Source organism: Marmota flaviventris, chromosome 2, assembly GCF_047511675.1.
Source record: "Marmota flaviventris isolate mMarFla1 chromosome 2, mMarFla1.hap1, whole genome shotgun sequence".
Taxonomy (NCBI): Eukaryota; Metazoa; Chordata; class Mammalia; order Rodentia; family Sciuridae; genus Marmota; species Marmota flaviventris.
The window spans coordinates 113405708-113424362 of NC_092499.1; the positions used below are offsets into that span (position 1 = coordinate 113405708).

Consider the following 18655-nt stretch of genomic DNA (forward strand, 5'->3'; position numbering starts at 1 on the left):
GGCTTGTAGGTTTTTCAACTTCTTTTTTGTCTTATTTTTGTTGCAGTGTGATTCATCATATATCATAGGATTTTATGGGGCATTTTTTGTAGAAAACAGGATTTCAATATGTACTGAATTCATGGATGGTAAGTATTTTCCCTTGTACAATATTTTAAAAATTACTTTAGGAGTAGAGTTTTATCATTAAATCCATTATTATTTAAATCCATTAGCCTCCTTCTCTCCAGTGCCTGGCAACCTAATTTTACTGCCTTGACAACTTTACCTATTCTGGGCGTTTTCACATAATGGAGTCGTACAATATATGGTCTTTGTATCTGGACTTTTTTCAGTTAATATAATGTTTTCAGAGTTTATGCACATTGAAGTTTTTACAATCTGATTTTGATACAGATGTCAAGTACAACTTAAGGTGATTAAAATATACTAATAATTCCTTTCTTTATACTCTGAAAGCATCTTAGTGTTAAAGGTTCCTGGTGTTAAAGATTTATGGCTGAGTTATAATTTTAAGAATGTAACTTCATTTACTTTTATTGAAAATTTAAATAGAATAGATTAAATGCTAGTCTAATCAGTGGTTTGATATTTGATTCTTCTATGCAATCTGTCTTTACTTGCAAAACATATGTTCTGTTCTTTTAATGTTTCAGTAGCCAAAACAGATTTTCTTTTAAAGAAATCTATTAACCCAATGTCCTGTGTCTTTCAGAAAGAAATCGGTTCTTAATTGCAAGATAAGAAATTGTTTTTCAACACAGCTGTTTAGTCAGATGTGTTTGGTTTTCTTTGGACTTTAGTCCTTTCCTTCCTTCTGTATTTTTTTAATCATTTCTATTTTTGTAGCTTTCCTAATCTGAAAATTGTGACAAAATGAAGGTTTCCGGGTATCCTGACAATGAAATGAAGTCATCATTATTGTTGTTTATTCACTTTAAATCCAAGCAGTCTTTAAATTTCACATGTTCAGTTTTTTCCATGTCTAGCCACTAAAACGCAACATTTTAAATAAAGATGTACTTAGCTCCTTGTGGGAGTTCTCAATACATTACTAAACCAGGTAGTTCATGCCCCTATGCAAGACTTTTAATGAGTCAACACTGATACCTTGATATACTACAATAACTGTATAATGTGTGCTAAATTAGTTCTAGTAGATGTCAAGAATTTAAAATCTTAATAAAATATAGAAGTATGACAGTTGTGGAGATCAACTAGTAAAAGAGGATTCATATGCCAATATAGGTTACTGTTTAAATTTTCATCATTCTTCCTTTGAAGTCTTCAATTATTCAGTTACATTAAAACATTTTAATTAACATGTAATTCAAATATCATAAAACATTCACTCTTTTAAAGTATATAATTTTAGTGGTCTTTAGTATGTTGCTAAGGTTATGCAACCATCATCTAATTTCAAAACACTTTTTAAGTATTCCCAGAAAGAAAATCCCTACCCTTTATAAGTCCCTCATTAGCCTCCTTCCCTCCAGTGCCTGTCAACCTGATTTTACTGCCTTGACAACTTTACCTATTCGGGAAGTTTTCACATAATGGAGTCCTACAATATATGGTCTTTGCATCTGGACTTCTTTCATTTAATATAATGTTTTCAGAGTTCATGCACATTGAAGCATGTACCAGTATTTCATTGAATAATATTTTATTGCATGGCTATACAACATTTTGTTTATTGTTTTATGAATTGATAATCATTTGGAATATTTTCACTTTTGCCTAATAATAGATACTACTACTGTGTATTTGTATATGGGTTGTTTTGTGTATGTATATTGAATCAGTTCTCTTGAATTTATATCCTGGTGTAGAATTGCTAGGTTATATGATAAGCCTCTTCAAAGTTTTGAGGAACTGTCAAACTGTTTTGTTCCATTTATACTAGTTTATATCCACACCAACAATGTATGAAGATTCTGATTTCTCTATATCATTGCCAACTTGTTGCTTTAGATGTCCTATTTAAGAAGCCTTTGTATAATCCCACATCACAAAAATTTATACCTATTTTCTTCTAACCCATTTTATAATTTTAGCTTTTAATATTTATGGTTTTGGTCCACTTTTGAGTTAACTTTTACATACAGTGTGAGATAGGAGTCCAAACTCATTCCTTTGCCTGTCAATATCCATTTATATTAGAACATTTGTTGACTATTTTCCCCTTTAATTTTCATGCCAACCTAGTTGAAAATTAATTGACTCATAAAATGTATTTCTGTACTTTCAGTTCTATTCCATTGATCTTTTTGTCTATCTTTATGCTAGTACCACATTCAATCTAGAGTGCTTGATTACTCTAGATTGCTATTGTTTTATAATAAGTTTTGAAATTGAGAAGTGTAAATCCATATGAATTTTAGAACCATCATTCATTTCTCTAAAAAAGCCATCTGAGATTTTGGTGGGGATTGTACTGAATTTGTAGATCAATTTGTGCAGTATTACTGTGTTAAAAATATAAAGTGTTCCATTCCATGAATATAGAATGTCTTTCCACTTATTTGGATCTCAATTTTTTCAGTAATGTATATTAATATTAAGTGTAAAGTTTTGCAATTAGTTGTTAAATTTACTCCTAATATTTTATTTATTTTTATTTTAAAATATTTTTTTATGATCATGATCACGTGGCTGACTGAGAGCTGTAGCTCTCTGCTCCTGGCCAATTTTGCAAGAGTATATTTTACTATATATTCCTTGTCTGGAAAAAGATCAAAATTATAGGTACAGTTTTTACTAAATGTGTATTATTTTTGCACCATCATTTATTTTATTTTTAATTTTTTTTTGTTGTAGATGGACACGACATCTTTATTTTATTTATTTATTTATTTTTATGTCATGCTGAGGATCGAACCCAGTGCCTCACACATACCAGTCAAGAGCTCTACCACTGAGCCACAACCCCAGCCTCCTAATATTTTTTTTTTAATGATACTGTAACTTGAATTATTTTCTTAATTTTACTTTTGGATTGTTCATTGCTAGTGTATAGAAATATAATTGGTTTTTGTTTATTGTTATTGGTCTGTATCCTGTAACTTTGCTGAACTTGTTTATCAATTTTAGTATTAGTTTGTGTGTGTGTGTGTGTGTGTGTGTTTGTGTCTTTCTTAAAGAGTTTTCTATATACATATCATACCATCTGAAAATAGAGGAAGTTTTACTTCTTTCTTCCTTTTCAATTTAGAGGCTTTTTATTTTACTTACTTTTCTTGCTTAATTACCCTGGCTAGAATAGAAATAATGAGAGCAGACATCCTTTTTCTTGCACCTGATTTTGGAGGGAAAGCCTTCAGTCATTCTCCGGGAAGCATGATATTTACTGTGGGGTTTTAGTAGTTATACTTTATCAGTTTGAGAAAATTCCCTCCTATTTCTATTTTGTTGAGTGGTTTTTTTTTTATCATGAAAAGATATTAAACATTGTCACGTTTCTCTGTCTTTTGAAATTATTATGTGGTTTTGGTCCTTTCTTCTATTAACATGGCATATTTTGTTAATTGATTTGCTCATGATAAACCAACATTGGAATCCTGGCAATATTCTATGTGGTTATGATATAGATTCTTTTCATATATTTCTAATTTCAGTTTGTTAATATTTTATTGATGAGAAATTATACAGGTGTGTGTGTGTGTGTGTGTATGAAATGTTGAGATTAAACCCAGAGTTTTGTGCATGTTAACCACATACATTGTTGAGGATATTTACATCCTTGTTCAAAAGGGATATTGATCTATAGTTTTCTTATAATGTCATTGTTCAGTTTTTATATTAGAATAACACTTCAATTAAGTTATCTAATTTGTCAGTGTACAGTTGTTTCTAATATTCCCATATAGTACTTTTTATTTCTGGAAAATTGGTAGTCATGTTCTCTTCTTTATTCCAGATTGTAATAGGTTGAAGTAATTTGAGTCTTCTCTCTTCTTGGTCAGTGTTACCAAAATATTCTCAGTTTCTTTTTCAAGGAACACATTTTGGCTTTATTGACATTCTCTAGTCCTTTTTTCTGTTTTGTTGGATTTTGCTATTCTTTTTGTTTTCTTTTTCAGTAGAAAGTTAAGATATTGCTTTTAAATCTTTCTTACAAACAAAAGCATTTATAGCTATAAATTTTCCTCTAAGCACTGCTTTAACTGCATTCTAGAAATTTTGGTATTTTGTATTTCTGATTGCCTTAGGGATTATAATTAACATTTTATAACAATTCAGTTCAGATTATTATCAACTCCATTTCAGTGGTACAGATGTTCTTCATCTTATGATAAGTTTACGCCCCATCATAAATTGAAAATATCATAAAAAGGCATTTCATAAACCTAATATACTGAATGTCGTAACTTAGAAACATGGTAAATGTATCAATTGTTTGCCCTCATGATCACGTGGCTTACTAGGAGCTGTAGCTCTCTGCTTTTGCCCAATTTTGCAAGAGCATATTTTACTACATATTCCTTATCTGGAAAAAGATCAAAATTACAGGTACAGTTTTACTAAATGTGTATTATTTTTGCACCATCATAAAGCTAAAATATTGAAAGGTGAACAATTATAAATCAGGGGCAATCTCTATACAAAAATTTTGATCCTATAGAGTTCAATTTCTTTCCCTCTCTTTTGTGCTGTCATTGCTTTATAAATTACATTCTTATTCATTGTGTGTCTCACACAGATTTATAATTATTGCTTTATGATTTTGTCTTTTTAATCTGGTAGGAGGAAAAATGATAGAAGCAAAAAAATACATTTATCTTTTGTACTTACCTATTTAGACCTATATCAATATTCATTATTTCTTCATATGAATTTGGTTATTATCTTATAACTTCAATCTTATATTCCTTCAGTAGTAGAGGATAGGAAAGGCAGCAGAACACAACAGACACTAGTATGGCAATATGTAATTCAATGGATGTGTAACTGATGTGATTCTGCAATCTGTATATGGGGTAAAAATGGGAGCTCATAACCCACTTGAATCAAAGTGTGAAATATGATATATCAAGAACTATGTAATGTTTTGAACAACCAACAATAAAAAATTTTAAAAAAAGAGTCCATTTTAACTCTTTTAAGATAGGCCAGCTAGTGATTTATTTTTTCAATTTTTGTGTACCTGGGAATGTATTAATTTCTCCTTCATATTTAACAGGATAGTTTTAGAGTGGTTGCTTGATCATGTTTTTTAAAGATATTTGAATGTACCATTCCATTGCCTCTGATCTCCCTAGTTTTTTTATGAATAATCAACTGTTGATCTTATAGAGGAGTTCTTATAATATGTTGAGTCTTCTGCTGTTTTCAAGATTCTCTTTTTGTCATTGGCTATGGGCAGTTTCATAATGATATGTTTAGGTATGAATTTCTTTGAGTCTATCTTTATGGAGTTTAATAAACTTTGGGGATGTATAGATTAATATTTTTTGTCAAATTTGAGAAGGTTTTGTCCATTTCTCTTTGAATATTCTTTCTTTCTCCTGCCTTTTCTCCGTGTGTTTAGGTCCCCCATTATGTATATGTTGGTATGCTTGATAGTATCCCACAGGTCTCTTGAGAATGTGTTTGGTTTTCTTTATATTTTCTTAGGATAATCTAAACTGGCTTATTTAATTCCAGAATTTCTGTTTGGTTACATATGATTTCTGTCTCTTTATCAATAACCTATATTTGGGAAGATGTCAGCCTCATGTTTCCCTTTAGTTCTTTACACATACATGATTTCTTTTGGACATGATAAGTGGAAGATATTATATAGTTTTTTGCTCATATACAGCAAAACATACAAAAAAATCCAAAAATTATGTACCGCCCTCCAATTGTCATTTCTTCCTTCCCCCTTCTATTGTGATCAAACTTATTGACAACTTTCCCCCCAACTCCAGCATTATCAGTGTAGATTCTCATTTTTTACTTAGTTTTCATCTAATAATAGCATTTTTTCCCAAATATTTACTGAACACTTTATTTCAGATACTGTTATAAACATAGGGATTGAACAGTGAATAAGGATTAATCTCTGTTCTCCTGGAGCTTATATTCTAAAAGGGGAGACAGACACCCTTAGAGAGGGATAAGTCCAGTTATAATCCAGGGTAGATAGAGGAGGTGCTAGATAGAGTGGTCAGTGATGGCTTTTTTGTTTTGTTTTTTTTTTTTAAGAAATGGCATTGTAACAGAGACCTTAATGTCATTGAGTTAGCTCAGGGAAGGTCATGGGGAAGAGCTTCAAGATCGAAGGAGTATCAAGTATAAATGCTGCAAGGTAGGAGCAAGTTTGATGTAATCAAGAAGGTTTAAGTGACTAGAGAGTAATGATGAGAGGACCTGTGGCTCAACAGGAGACCAGAGCAGCAGACAGAAGCAAGATTGCAGCGACCTTGTCTACCATGGCAAGGAAATTTAGGTTTTAGTCTGACTTTATTAGGAAGCCTTTGGAAAGTTCTAAGTAGGGGAGTGATTGTAGTCTACCTTTTTATTAAGTCTTAGCTAAGTTCACTCAGAAACATCCAAATAGTAGGTCTCAGTACATATACATGTATTTAAATTATCACCACAGGAATAAATTGATCCACCCCCACAAAATAAAATACCCTATTGCAAAGAAAGGGCTTTTTATATTTTCAACTAGCAGGAACTAAGAGAGTTTCTACTGAAATTTTTGCTTGTGGTTCTTGATTTCATTTAGTTGACATTAATAATAATCATGGTCATTTTAAGGCAAATGTTGGGACTAATAAAACTAATGTTGCCTCTTGTTCATTTCTACATATTTATATTTATCTTATGTGCATGATAACTACTTTCTGTTTTAGATCCTTAATAGGACCCTTTGGTCTACTTTTATGACAGTGGTGGTCCTGATTTATCAATAGAAGTGTGTAGTAGTTTATCAATTGGCATGGGTTTTTACTAATCTACTACTGGCAGTCTTCCTCTTGGTTCCCATGGTGAATAGGGCATGCAGGGAAATATCTGGTCAGGAATGTTAGGTGGCCAAAGAACACAGGGAAGTGGCAGGTCACAGCAAGCAAACCAGTGACCTTGGAATAATAAACAAAATGTTCGAAACCTAGGAGCCACAAATGAGTTCCTGAATATCTTGAATACCATCATCTCAGCTAAGATTAAACTCTGTCAGTATGTGTTTTAATAACATCACATTGCAGTGGGATTTTTTTAAGCTATAAAAAAGTTCCTTTGTGACTCTAAAGCTATGTAATGTTATTGGGGAACCTTTTAGATCTTTGCATTTTGGGGAGTTCAAAGGGTCAGGTCTTCTCTGAGCTCTTCATCAACTGACTCATGTCCATGCTATAACACTCACTTCTCTGGGACTCAGTTTTCTCCCATCTGTCAAAGGTAGAGGGCTTGCCTAGCATGCGCAAGGCCCTCAGTTCGTTTCCCAGAACTAAAACAAACAAACAACAACAAAAAGCCAACATTTTAGGAAAGATTTGTAGGATAGAAATGATAGTAAAACTGAATAAAAATTAAACCAGAATTCTCTTCAATTTTTAGCCTGATAAGAGTTACCAAACTGCACAAAGGGCTTAACAGGAACTTTTGCTTCTGTGTGGATCTGCTGCATTATTTTTCATCTCTGACATGTATCTCTTGTGAGCATGGAAAGGACAGGATGAATCAGTGATGAAACAGAGCCAGCTGTGTGAAGATTTATCCATGGAGGGCTAAGGAAGGCAGGATCTGAGATTAAAGAGGTATTTACAAAAACCAGTGAACTACCTCAAAATGGGATTCCTTTTTTGCTTATTCTGCTGATAATGGTGGTAAGGTAATCTTTGACTTTTTGGTTCAGCTTGTTTAAACCATTGTTCATTTAGCTAATCAAACTCTAATTCACTTCCTTTGTAAAAATAAATCTCCTCACCAAGGACTTTGTCCTGGTACATATGCATGAGTTTGCACCTCCAGGTTCTGTATCCCTCAAGCTGTTCCTTTCCCAAGGGATCAGTTCAATGAGCTACCAGCCTTCCCAGGACTAACCTGGAAACCTCGATCTTCTGCAGCTTATTCATCCTTGGAATTGCCAGTTCATCTAAAAGATCAATGAGAATATAAACTTATTTTTCTGCCACATTTTCACTTTCATTGAATCTATAATAAAAGTTCTGCTTTAGTAAATAAGGATGGTTCTGCTCATTAGATCTCTTTTTTTTTTCCCCCTTCATGGTTTTTCCATTAGCCCCTAGAGCCAGTGCATAAGGTTTAGTTATACTGTGGTTTCCCAGCTTCTTGTTAGAATCTAGAAAGTACAAGTAAAACTTATCTAAAAGAATTATAATTTTCCTCTATCTGCTTTAAACAAGATGGTAGAAAGCCAGTAGCTTTATGTGTTCATATACAATATTTTTAAATTTTTCTAGTTGTAGATGGACACAATACCTTTATTTTTAGTTTGTTTGGTTTTGTTTTGTTTTTTTTTTTTTTTTGAGTTCTAATGGTCTTTAAAAGATGTCTCTGAGAATCTAAGCTAAGGCAGGCACAGGCACAGGCACAGGTGGTCTCTAGCAGTTGGCTGGAGTTTTCAGAAAAAGTGCTCCCTGGAGTGAAAACACCAATTTCCAAGTATATAAATGTCTATTATTTAGGGATAAACCAGACCTCACAATGTGTCTGTCTTTTTTTAATATAATCTTTTTTTTAATATTTATTTTTTAGTTTTCAGTGGGCACAACATCTTTATTCCATTTTTATGTGGTGCTGAGGATCGAACCCAGCACCCCGTACATGCCAGGCGAGCACGCTACCATTTGAGCCACATCCCCAGCCCCTTAATATCGTCTTTATATTATTTATTTTTATGTGGTGCTGAAGATCAAACCTAGAGCCTCGCATGTGCTAGGCGAGCGCACTACCGCTGAGCCCCAGCCCCACCCCCTATTAATTCATTTTTTAAAATATTTATTTTCTAGTTGTAGTGGGACACAACACCTTTAATTTATTTATTTTTATGTGGTACTGAGACTCGAACTCAGGGCCTTGCACATGCTAGGCAGGAGCTCTACCAGTGAGCCACAACCCAGCACCTTATTAATTCATTTTTATGTGGTGCTGAGGATCAAACCCTGTGCCTCACACATGCAAAGCAAGTGTTCTACCGCTGAGCCACTGCCCCAGCCCATATATACAATATTTTTATAAAGAAAATAATTTTTTTCTGATGTTCAGCTTTAGGAAAATGAGACATAAAAATATAAACATTTGTATACTTGACAACATTTCAAAAGAGTAATATGCTTCAGCTTAATACCTTGTAAATCATCCAATAGTAAAATGGTAAATATTAATTTTTAGCCTTTGATGTGAAAAAAATCTCAAATATTCTGGACAGTTTCTTTATACAAACGGAAGGCTGTACACCTTAATTTGACTCTTAAAAAATGTTATCAGGGCTGGGGTTGTGGCTCAGTAGTATCGCACTCATCTGGCATGTGTGAGGCACTGGGTTCGGTCCTCAGCACCACATAAATAAATAGATAGATAGATAGATAGATAGATAGATAAATGGATAATATTGTGTCCATCCACAATCAAAAAAATAAGTTATCATACATTATTATTAGTCTTATGTCATTAATGAATGAAGTAATAGTTCTTTGCATAAACTATATTTTTGAAGTTCTTATACCACTTATATGATATTGAAAATTTAATAAGCATACCCAAATTTATACTTCCAAAGAATATTGATTTCTTCAAAATAGTCACCTGTGAAATTTCATTTATTTCAGTGATGCTATTGTTGCTACAAATGGTGTGGGTTCCATCTTTGGAATTGCTTCAGAGCAACTGTACCTATCTGGTGAGATTCATGGTAGTTTTCACTCATGCATTGATTCATCTGACAGAATTTTTTTTGATATCTTTATTTTCTTTATTTATTTTTATGTGGTGCTGAAGATAGAATCCAGGGTCTCACACGTACGAGGAGAGCGCTCTACTACTGAGCCACAACCCCAGCCCCTGACAGATACTTTTAAACACCTACTATGTGCTAGTTGTGTAATGTCTAGACTGATGAAAATGAAAACAAACAAAAAAAAACATGATTGCTGTCTTAATTATATTCATAATTTATTTTTTTTTAATTGGCAAAAAATCATTTAAAGCTGAATTTGGTAAAGATGAAGGATGTTAGTGAAAACCATGTTAGTAAAAAATAAGTTATTATATAAAGATACTGTTTTTTCTTTTTTACCTCATAAAGTCATTTTCCAAAGAGACTTTCCAGAAAACCAAGAAAGTATCTTGAAAATAGATTGATTGCTTGTTTTGGTACCTAATTTGAAGGTAACATTCATTAAGATAAAAGTAACATTGCTATTTTTGCTTTTTAAGTCACTGTGTGTTTTGAACCTCATATCCACCAGCTTTTATTTGGCTAATGAAAAACTTTCTAGATGGGTCCGTGGTTTACATTTGAGAAAACTGGCACACAAATGAAATGACAAGTGTGATTGTCATGTTGATCTTTAGTTTTTTTTTGTGTGTGTGTGTGTATTCACGTTTCTATAAAATACAGATTCTTAGTCTGCCCTGGACTAATGTCCTTCAGTTTTTTTCTTGTAGGTGACCACACAATTGGGAATAAAATAGAAGTGTTTAGTTATATTTCATGATGACTAGTCATACTTCAACGCATGATATAAGAAGAAAAACATTCTCACCATGATTGTACAGAGAGGAGCCCAGTGCCCTGTTCTAGTAGTTGCATTTGAGGTAATACAAGATGTTTGTCTCTTGCAGGGGGATCTTTGGATGTATATAGGAAAATTCCAGAACATGTCCTTGGAAGAATTGCAGTAGCAGTAAGTATATGGCTTGGGAAATTTGGGTGATTTGATCCTTCTAGTTAAGCCTACTTTTATGTCTTCAGTATTTTTTTTCCCTCACTTTCAGTTGACTATCAGGTTCTTCTTAGTTGCCTTCAGCTTTTATCATTTTTGTCTTTTCTCCCCTTCATAGACCAACCCCCAACACAGCACATTGATACCTCTTAGGCTCAGTGGTACTCTCACCTTTTCTATATCCTGGGTTTGCAGAAACCATAGTGATCAGGTTGACCACTAGAATTTTCAGCCTCTTCAAAAGATAACTAGTGTTTTGGACATGTTGTAGTTATAGGCATAAAATTAGTAAATACTTAAAAGTCCAAATCATTAAAAACATGCAAAAAATGCTACTTTGCTCTTAAATATTTTTGCAATCTTTTTTATGTTCTTGATTTTTTTCATTTTTTTTTATCAACTACAACTAGGAGCTTATTCCCTTTGTCATTAAAAGCAGCTTTTCTGTTTCCTGATTTCACTAATAAACTGATGAAATATATCAACTAAACTAACATTTCTGTGTAAGTTCCAGGTTTCAAATTTGGAATAATGTAGGCTAAACAGTGTCTAAGAGAAGTCATAGGGTGGTATAATAGTAAACAATTGCTAAACTAAAGGCACTCTGATAACTTAAATGGTTTAATGCAGAACAAAGTGATTATATCATGTACCATTTAATTAAATGGCTTATTTTCACATTCATTATACATCAAACTGACAACTCAAATTCTTTAATCCAACATGAACACTTATTTAGTCTTAGTTCATTGTAATTCACAGCTTTCCTTTTTTCTCTCTAATTATTGGTGTGAACTGCTCAAGGTGATGAGAACTTTCTTTTCTGATGCTATTGCTGCTAAGTAGCTTCTAATCTACATGTGTAGGTGGATTCATATGAAATCTGAGTACTTAAATCACTTGTTTAGATGAAAATAAAAATGTTTCATTTCCTTTTCTAATCTCAGGGGGGGATGGAATGCTTTGTGGCTTTTAGCAGTTATTGGCTCTAAAGTTTAATAACACGTATGATAAAGGGTGAAAAAAAGCAAAGAATATAAACTGAAAAAAAAAAGAAATTTACAAGTTCTGTGTACTCAATTATCTATTGAACTTGGCAAAAATAGAGCCTGCCTTCTTTGGTAGAGAAGCGTGTTTTTCTGGGACATCATAAACCTTGCCTGCCTCTCGTGTGGGGCAGCCAAGCAAGGCCACTGCTCTTTTCTGTTGGAGTGGGATGGCTAGGAAGTGGACACAGTCAGCAGAAAAAATAAGTAAGCTTTAAATACAGGGCTTGCCTATTGGGTAACTGAAAATATGACAGATTATTTTAGTGACAGTTGTTAAAATAAATGCTCATTCAAGTCATTGATAATATGCCCTTACATTTTTTAAATTTGGGGGTGATTTCTTAAGTATGTCCAGTTTCTCCAGCTTTTATGGTTCATCAGATTATAGTAATGAAAACTGCTCATGGCTGGAGTAGAAGAAAGGCTTTTGATAATTTTGCTCTTCTTGTCGCTTTTCAAGAACTCTGCTGGGGACTTAAGCTTGTATAATACCTTCAAAGTATTTGTGTGTGTGTGTGTGTGTGTGTGTAATCTGAGTAGGTCCCAAAATTGGATAATCCTTTGTTGAAACCAACATATGCCAGATTGGCACATGGCTAACGCCTGACACTGGGAAGACTGTGCCAATTAAAATATGACTAGCAGATTAATAGGTCAAAGGTCATGATTTGTAAAATACATGTTCTAATAAGCCTGGTTGGATTTCCAGTATTTGTGGTTCTTTGTCCTATAATGTTCCAAAGATAACATCAACTTCTTTCCCTTGAGTTCCCTTAGTGGGCCAAGAAAGCACATGAGTATAGTTTTAGCTGATGCCAAGTTTAAAGGATCAGGATCAAGATGGGAAATAGGTGTATGTTGAATACTTCTTGTCCCAATCATTGTTATAAGTTGATATACAAATATTATGTCATTTAGTCTTTATAGCAACCCTATAAACTTCAGACTGTTGAATATATGTTGTATTATGCAACATGAGGTTTAGGAAAGTTAAATAACTTACCTAGAGTTATTGTCTAATTAGTGCCAATTTGAACACAGGGCTATCTAACCCCAGGCCCAGGGCTGTCGAACTCCAGGCCCATTGCTCTTTTATGCAGCTTTCCTAAGAGTCTCAGTGGGAGGAAATAAGAGGGAGAAGTGAAGGTGAGAACTAGTTTAAAAAAAAGAGAAGAGGGCTGGCAGGAGCTCAGTGATAGAGTGCTTGTCTGGCATATGCAAGGCCTAGGTTTGTTTTCTAGTACCACCCAAAAAGAAAAAAAAGGGGGGATAAAAAAATTACAAGTGAAAGAGTAATGAAGTAATACATATAATTGCTTCAGATTAATTTTGAGACCAGGTCTCATTGTGTTGCCCAGGCTGGTCCCGAACTCCTGGACTCAAGTGAACCTCCTGCCTCAGCCTTACAAGTAGCAGGGACTCCAGGTGTGCACGACTGCACCCAGCGTCAGATTCTTTTCATGTCTTAGAACTACATTTAAGGCATCCCTTTTTCCTCAAGTGAACTTTATTTTCCAGGTTTTAATGATCTGGCATGCAAGGCAAGCCCATAGAGCCAAAGTTCATTACAGGATTGACCTCTGTCAGCCTCTGTGATATGTTGTTCAAATTTTCTCTTGTAGGATATATGGCAGGAGGGAATTTTTCCTTGAAGAAATCCATATAAACTGTCTGATTTCAGCCTTCCAACCTGCTCCATGATTTTTATCCACTATTCATTTGAATCTGGTCTCCTGTAAAAAGGAATGCTTTCCTGCCATCTAACACATTTTATTTTTCCTCACATTTTGAAGCAGTGACACAGTGTACTGTATTTTGAGTGCTAATGTTGATTGAAGTTGTCCCTGAAAGGATGTGTACTTGACATGTCAAGGAGTGAGTGATTGACAGCAGATATAAATACTTTTAGTGTCAAGGCTTTGTCAAGTCATTGTTTTGAAACCTAGCCTACTGAATACCCATAATACTTTCTAAATTTTCAATAGATAGATTTCTAGCTCATTTTACACTGATACTTAAATGCTTTAAAGGAAAATGTAGTCTACTTTGATAGTTGGAAGAATAGTTTCTTTTTGAATCTCTAAAAAATTTATAATTTTAGCAGTATCATAAAATCAAGATACTATTTGTTTTACCTTTTTACTACTTGACAATCTGAATATGTTGGATTTCCTCCCCTTTGTGGAGTGTTTTCAGATTATTCGCTTTGTTGAAACAATTTTAGTGGTTTGCTGTCTATAATGGGCAGGCTTTATAATACACAATAATTTATTTTTAAAAAAATATTTATTTTTTAGTTTTAGTTGGACACAATACCTTTATTTTATTTATTTTTTACATGGTGCTAAGAATCGAACTCAGGGCCTTGCATATGCTAGTTGAGCACTCTACCGCTGAGCCACTACCCCAGCCCAATATTCAACAATTTCTAAGTTGAAAACACCCAGACTCCTCAGAACTAAGGCTAAATAAGGTAACCTCCTACAACTCAAAGAGAAAACTGTATTCATTATTGATAGTATTATTATAAACATTTAAAGAAATACCTTGTCCTTTTTTCTGTTATAAAATTATCATTAATGTTTTTTACTTAATTTTTTTAAAATTTTTGGTTGACATAGCAATTATGTATTTATGGAGAACAGTTGACATTTCAATACATGTGTATAATGTATATTGCATTATTAATATTTTAACATTTCCTTTTTTATGTTTAACTTTTCAGAATATATTTTATTGTAATGTCTCATTCCAAATTTTAGAAGAAATAATTTTCCATAACAATGTATTTTTTTCTCTTAGAATCTATAGCATATAATAGAATTGATCATACCATGTTAGCAAATCTTTCAGGAGTACATTCTACTCTATGAGAACAATTAAAATATGTTAACCTCTGCTCTATATTAATTGGTATAGATTGTTGTCTTCTACCTCTTTAGTAGAAGTAGTTGGTTTTCTCCCTTTGCATTTCTGTTTTTAATGTTGCCCTTAGTCTTTCTTGATCAACTAAAATCTTTCTGTATTTAGCCCCAGCCCTCTTTTTGTCATTTTAAGATATTAAACCACTCATTACTTTTCATTGTGGTAAGTGTTCTTGTTAATATAGCTCTGACTACCTAATATTTTCTATAATGATGGGTACTTTTAAATTCTTCTGGGAAGTTTTGAGTTTCATAATTATGGTATCTAATTACCAATTGCCAACCTTGAAATTGTAAGTGTATGTTCATGTGCCTACAGGGTCAATGGTTGTGAATAAAAGGTATGTCTCCCTGTACAACAATCTTTGTATAAAGATTTTGCAAGTTTCATTTTTGCAGTGCTGGTGATTGACTCCAGAGCCTCACCTCATGCAGTTGGGCTTTTAGGTTTTTAACAGCAACCTCTGATTAGATTTTCCACATAGAAGTTCACACTTGTAACCTTTGTACTTAAGATCTTTAAAATGTCTTTATTCAATATCTCATTGGCTGATTATTCTTAACTCTAGCCTATTACAGACAAAACCTCAAATCTAATTCCAAATGTTTGTATTTTCTCATTTTGTGACCTGTGCTTTCAGTATTGCCTGTGTGATTCCTCCACATACATGCTTTACACCAGAATTTTCTTGGTATATTTTATTCCTTCCTACGCTGATAATTTTTTGAAGTTTTTAAAAAACTTTTTATATTGAAATTATTTTAAATTTACAAAAAAAAAGTTGTGAGAATAATACAAAGAATTCCTGCAGATGATTCATAGAGGTTCCCCAATTAACATTTTAACACATTTGGTGAAAATATCTTTTTCCCTTGACTTTCTTGTGAAGGTGAGGGCTTCCTGACTAATGGTAGGAAAAATGATTCCTGTTCTATGCACTGCCTTATTTTATTAGTTAACTTTTTAGAAATTTCTCAGGCTGGGGATGTAGCTCAGTGATAAAGCATGTGCTTAGCAACACACACACACACACACACACAAACACACACATACACACTCTCCTTGTTCGAAAATGTCTTGACTTCAAACAAAATCATACAGAAGTATAAACAATTTTTTTTTGTCCTTTTTTTTCTGTCCCTCTCCTCCCCTGCCTGTAGCACCATTAAGAGTTTAGTATAGGGCTGGGGATGTGGCTCAAGCGGTAGCGCGCTCGCCTGGCATGTGTGCAGCCCCGGTTCGATCCTCAGCACCACATACAAACAAAGATGTTGTGTCTGCTGAAAACTTAAAAAAAAAAATTTTTTTTAAATTCTCTCTCTCTCTCTCTCTCTCTCTCTCTCTCTCTCTCCCTCTCCCTTTCCCTCTCCCTCTCTCCCTTTAAAAAATATTTTTTTAAAAAAAGAGTTTAGTATATAGCCTTCCAGATCATTTTGTATACATAGACTTCTTTCTTTCACTTGGTTGGCGTACTTTATCTTCAGAACATTATAAACTAACTAAGTAGGAACATGTAGCTTTGTCCCCACAGAAACTGGCACAGAAATGGGAGATGTTCAATAAAGCTTGTTGGTTTCTAGACTTATAAAAGAAAAATTACAGTTGATATGTTTAACTGTTGAAAGTTCCCCATAATTGTACTGTTTTTTCTTTCATAAATTTAGGTTGTTAAAGGCCTTACCTATTTGTGGAGTTTAAAGATTTTACACAGAGGTATGTGCTGGGTTATAAGCTCTGATTTAATTTGAGGTGGGGTGGGGTGAAGCTCTCTAGATACCTTGATTTTTAAAGTGGGAAAATGATCTGACATTTATGCTAGCTGATATATTTGGAAGTCAAAAAGATGCTTGTTTATGTTGGGGTTGCTTTCTTCCTTTTATTTTCTTCTTTCTCTCATTTATATTATAAACTTGGTGTTATATTTTTGTGAATCACATTTACCAAATATGTAAAAAGATATTTCATAGTGTTTGAAAGTGACAGGATCTAATTGTCTTACTTAACTCTAGGTAGTGCAAAACCTTCACTTTTTGTTCAGTTGCACCCTGCCTTTTATTAATATTTCAGACATCATTATGTATTGTTCCTTAAGAGATTGCTCATATACCTGGAAAGTAAAACTTGAAGTAAGGAAGTGGTGATAGCATCAGAAACAATCCCTTGATTGAGTCACAAAACACATGAGAAAATAATCAGAAGACTGTTGAAAGTTGCAAAAGGAATCTCCTCGTGTTTTTTTAATGTTCCCAAAATGTCTAAATTCATTTGCAGCAAATTATTAAGTGAGAAAGAGACTATAACAAAGCAACTTCAGGGCCTAATGCTAAAATAGTGCTGTTTGATTTTACACATCTGCTCATCCTAGCTTTATGTACATTCGGAGAATGAAACAGCATACAATTAGATGTAATTAAAGGAAAGTATTTTTTTTAAAGGTATAAATCAAGAAAGGGAGAAAACAACTGATATCATCAAGTGTATTATCATATCTGTCACCAAGCATTATTTTCTTTTGTGGGTGGTTTTAATTCCTAGTGATTCCAATTTCTTCTTAAATTCTTTCTCTTAAAGAAGATATTTAGATTTTAACAAGTAAACTATTCAGTTCTTGAAGTTGTTATGTTAATTAAATGGAATCATAAGCTATGCATGCCTGTAATCCCAGTGACTTGGGGGGTTGAAACAGAAGGGTTGTGAGTTTTAAGTCAGCCTCAGTATTTTAGCAAGACCTGTCTCCAAAAGAAGAGGGAGTATAGGGATGTCGGGATATAGATCAGTGGTAAAGTACCATTAAGTTTAGTCCCCAGTCCCCGCCCCCCGCAAAATCATAAACCAAATTTTTTATTAAAGATACTCTATCTCAATATCATAGTTGGGACAGAATATAAATGCAGGGTGAATAAACTGAGCTGAGCTGTATTAGTATTACTTTCCCTGGGTATAAATCAGTGTGTAGACACATCTGGTGAGTGAAAGAAAAATGAAACATTTTTCACCATCAAGATTAAGGGAATGTTATTTAACATTATGTGGCTTATATTGTTCCTTTCTGTTCCCTGTCCTTCTACCTCTGTATACCCATCAACCCATAAAGTGGTTAAGCCATTTTAATAGGAATTAACCCAGTGGTCAATTCTCGTCGTTTCATTGTTTTTTGTTTGTTTGTTTGTTTTTTTGAGCACCTGCTGTCCATTTGACTAAGAAACTAGAGGAAGACTTAGAGCTCAGTCACAGAGCCTTCATTAGAAGGACTATACCATGAAATGAGAGTGTGTGATGAACATGAGTCTTCGGACCATTCTGTACTCCAGGTGTGCAGGATCGTTCTGGCTTGTGGTGAATTGTCCTAGCCATAACTTCCTGAAACAATTTAGTAGCACCAAGAACTCTAAGTGCAGCAAAATATGTTTTAGATATTCTGAAATCAACTTGGCTTTTCTTCTTTAAAATTAGAGATCATGCTGACAAGTTGATGTACCTCTGATATTCCTGTGTCTGTATTATTTGGTTTTAGTTTTACTCTGTGTTTGAGAGAAATCACTGCATTTTTTAATTTTAATTGAGATCTTGATAGACATGTTTCAAATGGTTTGATCTAGATTGGAAAATGAAGTGTGGGCTCAGATTCCTAGAACAATGATCCTGTGGTCTCTGTGGGCAAATATGGTTGACCAGAGCTCTCAGAGAGTGGCAGATGCTGGTTGTAGCTCAGGCGAAGAAAGAGCTTTCCGATTTGTGATGGATGTGGGCTGCAGTGAAGTGATGCATGCCCTATTTGAGGGA

At 33.6% G+C, this 18655-nt stretch overlaps 1 protein-coding gene across 25 annotated transcripts in view; it reads left to right on the forward strand.

The window, feature by feature from the left end:
- Map2k5 (mitogen-activated protein kinase kinase 5) overlaps positions 1 to 18655 on the forward strand; it is a 253918-nt gene that overhangs the window by 101671 nt on the left and 133592 nt on the right. For all 25 annotated transcript variants that reach the window (XR_011706698.1, XR_011706699.1, XR_011706697.1 and 22 more), the window contains 3 exons: positions 47 to 128; positions 10798 to 10859; positions 16537 to 16585. Coding sequence is in view for 20 of the 25 variants with exons in the window: in XM_071608421.1 (XP_071464522.1) it covers positions 47 to 128; positions 10798 to 10859; positions 16537 to 16585 (193 nt within the window). In the remaining 5 variants the exon portion in view is untranslated. The remainder of the gene's footprint in view (positions 1 to 46; positions 129 to 10797; positions 10860 to 16536; positions 16586 to 18655) is intronic.